Genomic DNA, 12,229 nt, shown 5'->3' on the forward strand with positions numbered 1-12,229 from the left:
ATTGCATTCTCCATTGAATCGCGTCTGCCCACGACTGTCGGGGCGCAGTGAGTGCAAAGCTTTAGTAAAAAATCACTTGAAACATGATTCTACAAAATATAAGAAAATCGAATTTACCGCTGTTTGGGTCAGCTAACTTGATGTTGATAATGCTAGATGCTCGCGTATTCTTGTCGTCATCGGTAGTAGAGAGGTAATCTACGTCATCGGCGTAATTAAGGAAGATGACTGTAACACCGGAGCAAGTTTCCGAGTTGCAGGACCATGCACCACCATAGCTGTCGGAAGAAAATAATTCTGAAATAGATCACTTGTCAAACTTTAACAACTTAAAACAATCAGCACGGTTATGGTTAAATACACATGTGGTAATCTCTCAATGTAGGTGACACAGGTCATAGTGTACCATCACCTGGAAGATGTTTAAGCCGTTGGTCCAACGTAAATCTAGAACTTGGTCTTGTACACATTCAGAATACAGTATTAGGCCTACACTCATGAGAAAAAAGGGGTTTGTTTCCCGGTGTCCGTCCTTCAGAAATCACCATCATGAGTGGAAGCTGCACTGCGTCTGATGCATGTATCCAGGGGCTATACTCATATTTTCTAGTTTCTAAATTATAACCAATCGAGCTACTTTAAATTGTTTATATCATCTGAATGCGTCCTTCTGTTTTTAAAAGAATGTGCATTTAGATAAATAATTGCCAGTGCTGACGCTGCATTGCGACTGCCACATGAATCTACACAGGCCCACTTCCAAATTTGCTAATAACTTAACGATGACCAATGATTTACTTTAAGTAGTCATCTGAATGCGTCTTTTTGTTAAAAATGTCACAATCAGATAAATAAATTCAAAGTAAATCAATTCCTTTTGTTTTAAAAATCCGATTATGTAGGTTTAACCATTCTTCCAATTGAACCAAATATTAATTTATGTAAGAAAGTAATAGTACTCAACTTACATGCTCTCCAATTGGCTGCCGAAATTCACTGTGGCGGCTGTGGCAGATGAAGATGTGGTGAAGGTACCACCCAGAATAGCCTTAGCAATACTAGTAGTGACGTCAGACGTGGACATCACCTGAGGTTCTTCGCCGAGAACAAGATCCACCGCCTGAGAACTCAACAAAGTGTCTTGTAAGGACCTATTCCAAGATAAATTTAGGTTATTAAATAGAAAATATTCACAATATTTAAAAAAATGTTCGCCCACCCCCCCCCCCTTATTTCGATAAAGTATAAGAACATATAAAGAGGTAAAGGTAAAGGTAGGAGAATAACCCATAACTTGCAGCGTTATTGTGCTGAATTGCGTATGGGCGTGGTCCGTGACTACTAAAGAGGCTTAGTACACATCATTTCACAACTACAGGGGCTGAAATGAAACATAGCATTGGGGTAACCCCCCTACACTTCCGAAAGATGCAATGAGTTAAAGTCCACACAAGCCAGATATGTACACTGGACTTACATTTTAATTCTTTATCCGAGCGAGAGGACTTGGTTCTACCAACTTGAGCGGCTCGAACCAGTGCCGATGTTAAGGCCGTAGTTAGCCGCGCCCCCGTCTTACCACTCGGCCACTCGACTCGTCAAAATGTACATGTACACATTAATGGATTTTTGATATTGAGTAGTGGATTTATTTTCACGATCATTGGGTATTACATCATTCATATTATTTTGCGCCGTTCATTACGTAACTTAGTTTGAGTTCCACAATATACATTTTGTCTCAATCAACTTTCTCACTGTAGGCTTCGACCTATAGCCTATGTTGTTAAATACAATGTTTTCATTCCTTAAAATAAAATAGATTATTTTATTCGGAAAGGTTGAGCAACTTCATTTTTCATAAGATATCAAATGGCCAGAATCTATTTTAGGTATTATTATAAACAGAACATGATGGTGTTTTTTTCTTCCCATTGTATTTATACTACTTTCATTGTTTTCATAATCAATCATGGGTAATATTACTACGTCCTCTTTCTCTCTTTATGGAGTAGCCTATTCTTATAGATGCTTGTAATTCAAACTATGTAAACGTTGTTTCAAAACATTCACTTCTTAGTAAATTTCCAAAACCCTGAAAACTTCATTCAGAAATTTCATGATGGTGCCATCAGCAGAGGATAACCAATTAGTTAAATTGGTTAAGTTATTATTTAAGCGTATTTTCAATAATATTATAGTGCGCCGGGTACGACGTTATAAACTGCATCCGGTCGAGCCGCCAGAGAATGATTCTGGCAACCCTATTCGGTGGTCTTAGCGGCGAGAGGGTGAATGGACACCAGCAGCAAGAAAAAAAAATGGTTGAACAAAGGGCGGATGAACTCCTCAGAGCTAATGACCAACCATGCTTTGTTTAAGGAGTAGGTTTAGTTTTATAGGGCTTTTTTTATTCCTACTATCTATAAATTCAAAGAGCTCATTCACCGAGCGTATAGATGTTTTTTTGCATTAGTACTCTTGTTGGAAAAAAGACAAGGTAGAAAATGCCTTGCACAATGGTAATTGTAATGTAACATAGGACCTGCACTCACGATATTTTGACTCGAATTAGTACAACGCTTTACCAAGGAGGTATTACCGCCATAAAACCACAATCGATAACAACTTTATAAAAAAAAAAGAAGAATCCACGATCAGAAAGACTTACCCGATGGACGTTAACATGTTCGCATTGAAAGTCGGGTCGAGGTTGGATCGGATTTCAGTGAGCCTCTGAAGTGTTGACTGCGATGTACTGGTAGGAATAGCAGTCCCGTCATCAATGAACACTTGGACGATTGTTGCAATGTAAGATATGTACTCATCTAAAGAGCAAAAGAATATAATTATATATTAGCAGTCACTATAATGTATGCTTTGATTGTAGTAACACATAGTGAATGTTAGTTGAATCATATGTTGCTGATAGAGTGGTCAAGTCGTTTGACTGAATTCGTCAGTCATCCTTGTTAAAAGTACTGTGTATTATATTGGAATTTTGGAAGTTCACTGAACTTAAGTTAAACTTCGGAATAACAAGCAGTGAAGCATCTACGGAGTTGCACACGTCTCAGTAAATACTGTGCCACGCAGGCGCACCCCACTGAAATTTGTTTACGATGAAGTAGTTAAAAATCCCTCATATCTCCTTACTTTGCCAGCTAACACTCCTTACCTTAAATCATCGAGTTCTCCCACTTAACCATTATCCCCTTTTTTCCTTATCAGCACCCACCTCCTCCCCCATTTCAATACCGTAATACTAAGTACGCCACTAATAGCAAGACTTACTTCGGTCAGATAAGGACATATCAGCAATTCTAACAAGGTTGGCTTGATCGAGTAGTGTCAGAGCACTACTGGTCGTCAAGACTGAGTTGTCAATTTCTAGCGATATCAACTGAAGTTGTTCCGTTACATCGTCTGAAGACGTCTCAACGATATCGCGACGACGGCGTTCTGGGGAATCGGCAGCCTTGAAGAATAGCAGCTCGTTAAAATTAACTAAAGCGCCAAGATAGTCACCTGTTTAAAGAAAAACCAATAATCACCTTGGCCAAAATATGTTAAGCATTCACTCAAAAGAAACAAATAAATATATAAATATGTACTTATGTATATATGTAAATATTTAAACATTATAAGTAAATGGGAAAATGCTGACGCAACTGCTCGAAATGATGTCATTGGTCTGGTGTACTTACGTGCAAATTAAAGAACGCAGTAATGTATATATTTCGTGGGGGAAAAGAGAGTCATTTTGCAACAAGGCTAATGTATCTCCTTCTTTTCATGTTTAACAAAGGATGGACTAACGCGTCGAGAGACTGCTTTACCTGACCCCGTTATCGCTCAAATCGGCGCTTCTTTCCAAAAGCGTCATTATACACACATAGGGACCTACCTGAATATATCAACGTTGTAACATGTTCATGTTTGAACTCATTTTCCTCCTCCGCGCTCAATTCGTTATGGGTAACAATAGCTGAATCGAAGTACGTCGTGCACATAAAGTTCGTATCACAAACCTGTAAAGTGAAAAAGTACTGCATTTATCTACAGGTAAATATGAATTTGGATTGGATTTGCGAAATACACTTAGGGTAACCCCGTTATTAGGAGCATGAAGTAGCCTCCTATTAATTAAAATGCTACTACATATACTCTACTGAAGTTTAAAGGCGATACGCTTTGTTACTGAAAGAGATAAACCAGTAGTACTCCTTGAATTTTTCCACTAGGTATTACAGTTCGACAGGGGCTCCGACCAAAGAAGCGGTCTCATGAATGTCTACGAGTAAATCCGCTGGGGGAGGGGAAAATTTCTTAGTTTAGAATGGTACAAACTGTGCTGCTAGACCACAATATTACAAAAATCGCAATCACAAAATGTCTAACTTTACTTGAATCGGGAAATAAGAATGTTTAGCGTCTTGCGCAATGCGCAATGCGCAATGGAGTCCTTGCTTTTCCGACATGAAGGAGATATTTTCCTTTTTACCCCCCCCCCCACTTGTTCAAGCAATGAAATAACATTAACAGATTTCTAAAGAAAAATTAATCTTTAAGTATATGGATAAGAAGACGTAAAGTACATTAGATATTACATAAATGGGAAATGGTTGTAGTTGGTGGTTAAAGGCATTACTTCTTTTTTTTTTTTACCAAATTTGCTAGTCTACCCAGTAAATTAAAAAACAGCGTATACCTTAATTGCGTAGTCACGTGTATCGCTTCCTTCGATCTTTGATTTACCCGGAATACTAAACGTTGGATCTGACCTCGTCTCTGTCACTGCTTCTGTGTTTCCTTCTTTATTTACAACAAAAAGCTGGTAGCTTAAGGGGTACGCGTTATCTGACGTCACACAATTCTCTGTTCTGATCTCGGTCTAGACAAAATTATGTTTGATTAAACAAATATTTAAGAATATGGTTCTTCATTATAACAATACTGATATTTAAGACTATTTTTCTTCATTATAACAATACCGAAATATATTTTTATCATCTATAATTTGTATAGAACACAGGTGGGCAAAGCGCGACCCGCGGGCCGCATGCGGCCCGTCAGCGATATTTTTGCGGCCCGCGACAATGAATTAAAAACCCTGTGTTTGCGGCTCGCCAATTAAATTGTCTAGAAAACACCTTGTTTTTGACGGTCCGACACCAATCATATGTAAAAAGTAACATTAAAACTGAGAATAAAGTGATGTAAAAGCAGTGCTTGGTTTTTGGAAGCTCACTGGAAACATCAAAGTTTGGTTGTGGCCCTCGGTGTTAAATCAAAAATTCACTTTGGCCCTCCGACCGATTTTTATGCCCGCCCCTGGTATAGATAGATTTTTAGTGATTGAGACCGAATCACGTTTATCAATGGGGGTTGTCCGTGATATCCAAACAGTTTCAAACAAATTTTAATTACAAAACTCTGAGATAAAAAAATCATTATTGGTATTGTGGTGCATTATGATGTCAGTTGTGTTTTAATAGGTCAAGTATATTAAGTATTATTTGCATGTTAGAGTTTATAGTTGACCTTAGGTCAGAAGGTCCAGGTCGAATGATTCTTAGTGTTTATCAAACTTCTTTACTGTAGGCCTAGTGTTGTTTAAAGACATGTAATATTATGTGAATGGTTTGTGTTCGTTTGTCTATTATTGTAATACCTCTGTTAACTCCTCATAATCGTTAATTGAGAAGTCACAAGACGTTGGGCCGGAGAGGACGCCAAACGACATTTTGGCAGAACTTTCTTGGCCGTCCTCTTGGAAAACTGTAGCAGATAACGAGTATTCAGTGCCTCGCTCAAGAACTCCTGAAATTAGGTCAAAAATTGAGATTCGTTGATTAATTATTCAGACTAGCTGATAATTATCTCTTGTTATCTAAATGTAGGAATAATTTCCGTAGAACTGTTAATCATCTACAAAAGTTGGTACACATTTACTGGATTGTACAGATGAAGGATTTCTAATTATCTATATAGTGTGATTGTGTTTTAGAGACAAAACTTATAAAACCAATCAAGTGTTATTGTCTTGGGCGTTCTTTCTTTTCTTGGGTTTTTTTTTTTTTTAATCAAGACCATTTGTCTATATAAAATCATACCAAGCATGTTCCCAATAGTATATTTTCTTTGTTTGTGTCAGTATTTCCGACATTATTTAAACTTTTTCCGTTGTGTTTGTGGTACGGAAGACGGAGAAAATGTTCCGCCTATACTAACCGCAACCATGTTCTACCACCATTCTCCGCAATGACACTCGGGACAATCTACCACTTTTATATACAATTAGGTTCTATCAATACCAAATTTACCTTTTCTGATTCCCAAGAGGGAAACGGTGAAACCAGGTAGAAACCTGAATAACTGTGGTGGGAGCGCTAGGTTACGGCTATCCTCAAGGTCTACAAATCCATAGCCTGAATGACACGACAATAATAGTGAGTTAATAACAATGTCTGATACGAATAATAATATCAAAGATATTTTTAGAAACATAGAGTTATCCACAGAAAAAAAGTGTTCCACCGAAATCCATGGTGGGAAACAATGGGGCGTCGCTTACGACTGGATTTGCGTGAAAGATGTGACGTATATCCGCCTCACTTTTGCTCAGCGAGTGCTCTATAACTTTATTGTATTTCTAGTATCTTTGATAATATCAACTAACATTTGTGCAATGTAAAATCAAATTGAACGAATTTTGCCCAACATTATCTCAGATGTTTATTTGTTTGGAAATACTATACTAACCCCCGGTTCTTAGTTAATCAACATTATTCACCATCATGCTGATTGTTTAATTATTCCGAACGATTAGGTAAATTTCGGTTATGTTCTCTTAAAGTTTGAGAAAGTACTTACTCTTTTTTTTTTTCAATTTATTTCGCAAGCTTACAGGCACTGACTTCTTGTTTAAGATTAATTAAAAGAGTGAGTTCCCAACACACTCCATCCCTTTTGCAAAGTGTAATGCACTTAAATGTTCATTTCTTGGCCGTATGCCAGCGTTGAACTCCCTTCCCATTGAAATTTGTCAATGCGATTCACTTTTCCTCTTTTAAGAATGTGCTTTTGTCTCATCTTGATATGTAAATATCTATGAAAGTTATTTATTTAGTAATTTATGTCTGTGCAGATAAAACCTTCGGGTATTGGAACTTGTTCCTCCTTTGTTCTAACCCCCTCCTCTTTATTTTTGTATGATTTTGTAAAGCTGGATTAAATAAAGATATTATTATTATATTATACACACTAAACTTATGGACTTATTATTATATAGGCGTATCGCCGAGCTAGAAATTAAAGAAGAAGGCTTTTCGAGAACTCCCAGATGGATTTATGATGTATACCTGAGTCAGTATCGGTTGCTATCCAGGTAGCGTCAGTAATCTCTGCCGTTACGGAGTGGCTGATAAAGGCAGAGATGAAGATGTTTTCATTGTCGCTGACCTTCCCCGTGTCACTTACTGGTTGTACCTCCACCTTGAAACATACGAATAATATACAAAATCAAAATAAATAATCATCTAATTGATTTAGTAGATTGTTATTAGATACTCAAAATGGATCATTCCATGGTTAACAAAACTGAAGTAATTTGATGAAATGCTAGGCCAACTTAGATTGCGCTCTTTTAACTACAGCAAATGTTAGCATATAAAATCAATTAAATAAAACCTCATTTGACATTACCTCAGAGCCAATTTGTTATTATTTAAGCAGTTTCAGCCTCGGTGAAGTTTGTAGGCTAAAAAATAAATTCCCTAGTAAATGGCGGATTAGCTTAGTTGAAAAAGGACAATAACAGTACTCCATGGGTCGCTGTTGTGATTCCTTTAATTGTCTTTGATCAATCACTAAGTAATTGGATATAAAATGACATATGCCTAGATATTATAATCAATGAACCCACCTTTGGTGGATCACCGTTCACAACAGCAATGGAGACAACGGCCGAAGCGGATCTCAATTCTTTGCTTACAATCAGAGTAAACTTGTATGTTTTATCGGCCTCTAACGCTAAGGCGTCAAACTCGAGAATTTGACTACCTGAGTTTGACGAATCAACGACGAGATTTCCAATATTATCGGGATCAAAAGACCAGCATGCACTGTTGTCGTCAACCTACAAATTGACGCCGGTAGGGTCAATTTTCGTCGGAAGGTATCAAGATGATAAACAGTTTAATTGCTGTGTCCTATACACATCTAGATGTGTATAAGAGACAGCTATAAAACAGTGAAAAAACTAACATTAAAAAATACACATAGGCCCTACCTGTAAACATTGCCACTCATAAACCCAATCACGAGCTTCTTCATCCGGGTCAAAGGACAGAGACCCATCAAGCTGCACATTACCACTTGCACGTCCAACAGTGAACTCATCGCCACCCTTGATACGGGCTACCAAGTCTGATTTGACAGTAGTGACGAGGATCGATGTCAATACGAATGATGTCGGGTCGCTGGACCTATAAACTTTGACTGTGAACTGGATGTCTTCGCCACCTTAGGAGCCAAACACAGGGGAGAATATACTGTAGCAGGCTAATAAGTCATATTGTGTATGTGTCAAAAAAGTAAATGAGTATTAAAAAGTATACTTTCCTGTTAGTGATTTACACATTGAAACACAGCAAATTAAGATAAGTAGAGGTGTCCAGGAGTGGCGCCAGGATTTGCCCCACGGAGGTCTGAGGTCCCCGACGATAGGTCGATGTCCCCGACAAGAAAAAAATAGGCGTGGTCAGGCGTCGCTCAAAATGTTACGAAAGTGATCAATGACAATTTAGGGGTTTCAAATGCTTATTTAATCGATTTTGGAGTCTATAACTATATTGTAGAAAATGCAAAAAAAAAAAAAAAAAAAAAATCCTTTCCGACGAATTGCGGTTTTTCTCTCCGACAGAGGGAGGGACAACTCTCCCCGACAAGGAGGGTGGGGGCAGGGGGCTTCCCACTGGCGCATTCGGTATATTAATTTACTTTGTATCGAGTTAATAGACCTAATTCGTGGCTGGTTTGTCGAAATTCATAAACTAAATAATATAAGAAAATACATAAAATGCCGTTTTTTGTGTAACAACACTAGCAATGGTCTGAGCAGCAAGAACATGTAAAAATACCGCCACACATCCACTAAACCAAGCTTGATTCGCATCAAATTCAACGATCAATGCGAAATTAGAGAAGGCATGTTGAATATTATTATAACTCCATTTGTCACGCCGAGCCCCCAGTAATGTGACACTTACCCAGCCAGTAGCCAAAGCACATACATTATTGATGTGATTGATGGATCGGATTTTCTGGTATGTAATACACGAAGAAAGACCAACAAAGACTTATTTATAGAAATGTGTTGTTGAAAAGCTAATTCCAGCCTAAAAAGCTATTGACCATAAATAATAAAATCAATAACATGCCTTGAATGTACAATACCATCAATAATAAAGTCAATAACAAGACCTGAATCGACAACACAAATGTGTGTATTGTAACTTTAGATTTTTTTTTATAGATATCAACGAAAGACTAGAAGATAATGTAGGCATTAAGATCCTAAAGCCCTGTGCACACTATTTGACAAAAACATGTGACATACCTAAATATAGTAATGATGATATCACATCATGACCATATATAGGAACATCGTTCGGTTGTCGTAAAAATAGACTTGTATCACTCATTCTTTTCACAATAGTGGATCGGGCCTTATTGGCCGCAAAGGAGCGTTATTTGGGGTCGGGTGACAGGGGGTAAAACTACTCCCCCTCTCGGCCCATTGACAAATACTCATGCTAGTGGCTAGTTTTATAACAACTTTTGTTTACCTTGTGTTAAAGAATGTATATGTATGTATATGTGGCCTGTGTATATGTATGGGGTTGTATATCGTCGCTCACATCACGAACTAACACAATCAAAGTAGATTGTGTTAGTTCGTGAAATCATAGTAGCGCGTTAAAACGAGCGCGTATTGGTTGTCAAGCAATTTTGTATTCTTTACCACACAAAAAGTCCTTAACGACAACAGCGCGTATTTTGACGCGCTTTTTTGGTTTCACGAACTAACACAATTGAATTTAATTGTGTTAGTTCGTGATGTGAGCGACGATATGTGGCCTGTGTATATGTATGGGGTTGTATATGTATATGTATATATATATATATATATATATATATATATGTTTGTATATGTATGTATATATATGTATGTATGGGTGTATATGTGTGCGTATGTGTATGTGTGCATATGTATGTATGTGCATGGATGTATACGGATATAGATATATATCATGAGTGTGAAATATATATGTATGTGAGTGTATTCCATACACACAAAAAAAATAACAAAAAAAGAAAGAAATAAAGGAGAATGAAATTCCCATGAAAGGTAAAGGTTGGATTTAAAAAGAAAATAATATTATGTATATGTGCAGTGTATATGTATATAAATGGTTTTTTTTTTTGTTTTTTTTGTTTTTTTTTATGAAAAAGTTAACTTGAAGAAATTTTTTAATGTACGATGTTAATAATGTTAATTACATCTTGGTAAAAAAAAATATTTAGAAAGTATTACAAGTGGAAGGATGTTAAAAAAAAAAAGAAAGATAGTCAGCCATTGTGGACTGACCCCTCCTAAGTGCAATTGTTTTTATTTTAGTATACTCATTTTCTTTTAAATATGTATTAGAAGCAGAAAAAAAAGAAAAGTAACAAAAAGAGAAAGAAATAAAAGTGGGTTAAACTCCTACGAAAGAGAGAAAAAAAAACTTTTGTTTACCTGGTAGTGACTTGGATGAAACGTGCAGCGATCGAGTAAACATTGTCTTAATGTTCATGGCTACGTCCGTATTATTAGTAGACCATTCGAAAGACGTTTCTCCTGGTGGCACGCATGCCGAGTAATACGTCACAAGAGTCGAGAGATGGAAACTATATTTGAAAAATATCAATGCAGGAGCAGAATGTATGAAAATTACTGATATTTTTAAGTAATGAAGCTTCAGAAGCGACAGTCCTACTACTATCTTAAAATAGATATCAGTAAGAGAGAAAATATATAATATAATACAAATATGCAATCTGTTCAACATAATAGCGTGTGGGTATAAGTTTCTTAATTTAAATTTTTTTTTTGTAACTTAACCAACTCCGAGCATAAAAGTAAATAATGGAATCGCCCATAATTGCCCTTCGTGTATTTCGGTATTTAAGCCACAGGGCGGAGGTATATGCATTCTATGAAGTGACGGCACTCTAATTTTAATTTAGTTTTTTAGGACTTTCCAGATTTTACTCAGGCAATATGAATCAGTATGAATCCTATCATTTGTGTCTGATTATGTTTTGGTGTCAGCGCTGCGCCAGAGGCAAATGTTAATACATCACCTAAATTTAAATCCAGCCTACCTCTCAGAAACCTTCACGCCTTCGATGTCTGCCCCATCAGCAAACACCTGAACTTGAGGTGCTAGGATGGACGAGCGGTAAACACTAAGATACGTTGAATCTGATTGGCCGAGAAAGTTGGTTACGGTAAGCTGAAATATGTAATCTGTATTGGCATCGATTAAACTTCCATTGATAGACAGTTCAGGGGAGCCGCTGTCTACAGCTGTCAAAAGTAAAAATTAAGTACATGATAAAAGCGTTTCTTTAATGACTACCTTCTTTAACAATGTGTGTTAAGTGTGCTTCCAGATTACGTTGCATTCACAATGAGACCAATATAGATATTTAAAGTTATAAAGAGAATATAAACATCTCACAGAATGTCATTAACTGTAATATAAATTCGGAATATAGCGGCAATGTGCATTAATTATCATGGAAATGCAAAGGCACTAAAATTGTTGAATAGAAATGACGTCACGTCACCAAAAGTATAATGACATTCGGAGTAATTATATCTATATTAAGGTCTAAAGGATTTATGTACAGTATTAAACTTCTCAACCTGTTTTAAATTGCTGTTTTCTTCACAACTTGATACTCGTTTCTATGGTTAGATATACATACCTATCATTTATACAGTATATACAGATATCATATAAAGTATAATGTAATCCACATGTGATGGTATTTTGTGTTTGAAGTCTACCAAGTATTTGTCATCTCATCGTATTTTACACTGAGTATATATATATATATAGATATATATCTGTCTCTTATACACATCTATACAAAAAAAAAATAACAAAAAAAG

The 12,229-nt window shown here is 36.6% G+C and overlaps 1 protein-coding gene across 1 annotated transcript in view; it reads right to left on the minus strand.

Annotated features, from left to right (window-relative positions):
* LOC117122201 overlaps window positions 1-12,229 on the minus strand; it is a 42,473-nt gene that overhangs the window by 2,451 nt on the left and 27,793 nt on the right. The window contains exons 13-25 of the mRNA XM_033267710.1: window positions 11,434-11,638; window positions 10,805-10,956; window positions 8,294-8,526; window positions 7,928-8,140; window positions 7,365-7,497; window positions 6,327-6,431; window positions 5,675-5,823; window positions 4,712-4,894; window positions 3,908-4,031; window positions 3,295-3,528; window positions 2,672-2,828; window positions 969-1,151; window positions 118-278 (exon numbers count right to left, since the gene is read on the minus strand). Coding sequence (XP_033123601.1) covers window positions 118-278; window positions 969-1,151; window positions 2,672-2,828; window positions 3,295-3,528; window positions 3,908-4,031; window positions 4,712-4,894; window positions 5,675-5,823; window positions 6,327-6,431; window positions 7,365-7,497; window positions 7,928-8,140; window positions 8,294-8,526; window positions 10,805-10,956; window positions 11,434-11,638 — 2,232 coding nt within the window. The remainder of the gene's footprint in view (window positions 1-117; window positions 279-968; window positions 1,152-2,671; window positions 2,829-3,294; window positions 3,529-3,907; window positions 4,032-4,711; window positions 4,895-5,674; window positions 5,824-6,326; window positions 6,432-7,364; window positions 7,498-7,927; window positions 8,141-8,293; window positions 8,527-10,804; window positions 10,957-11,433; window positions 11,639-12,229) is intronic.

This window comes from Anneissia japonica, unplaced genomic scaffold (genome assembly GCF_011630105.1).
Source record: "Anneissia japonica isolate Jap-2015-1 unplaced genomic scaffold, ASM1163010v1 scaffold1208_len1460985_cov181, whole genome shotgun sequence".
Classification (NCBI taxonomy): domain Eukaryota; kingdom Metazoa; phylum Echinodermata; class Crinoidea; order Comatulida; family Comatulidae; genus Anneissia; species Anneissia japonica.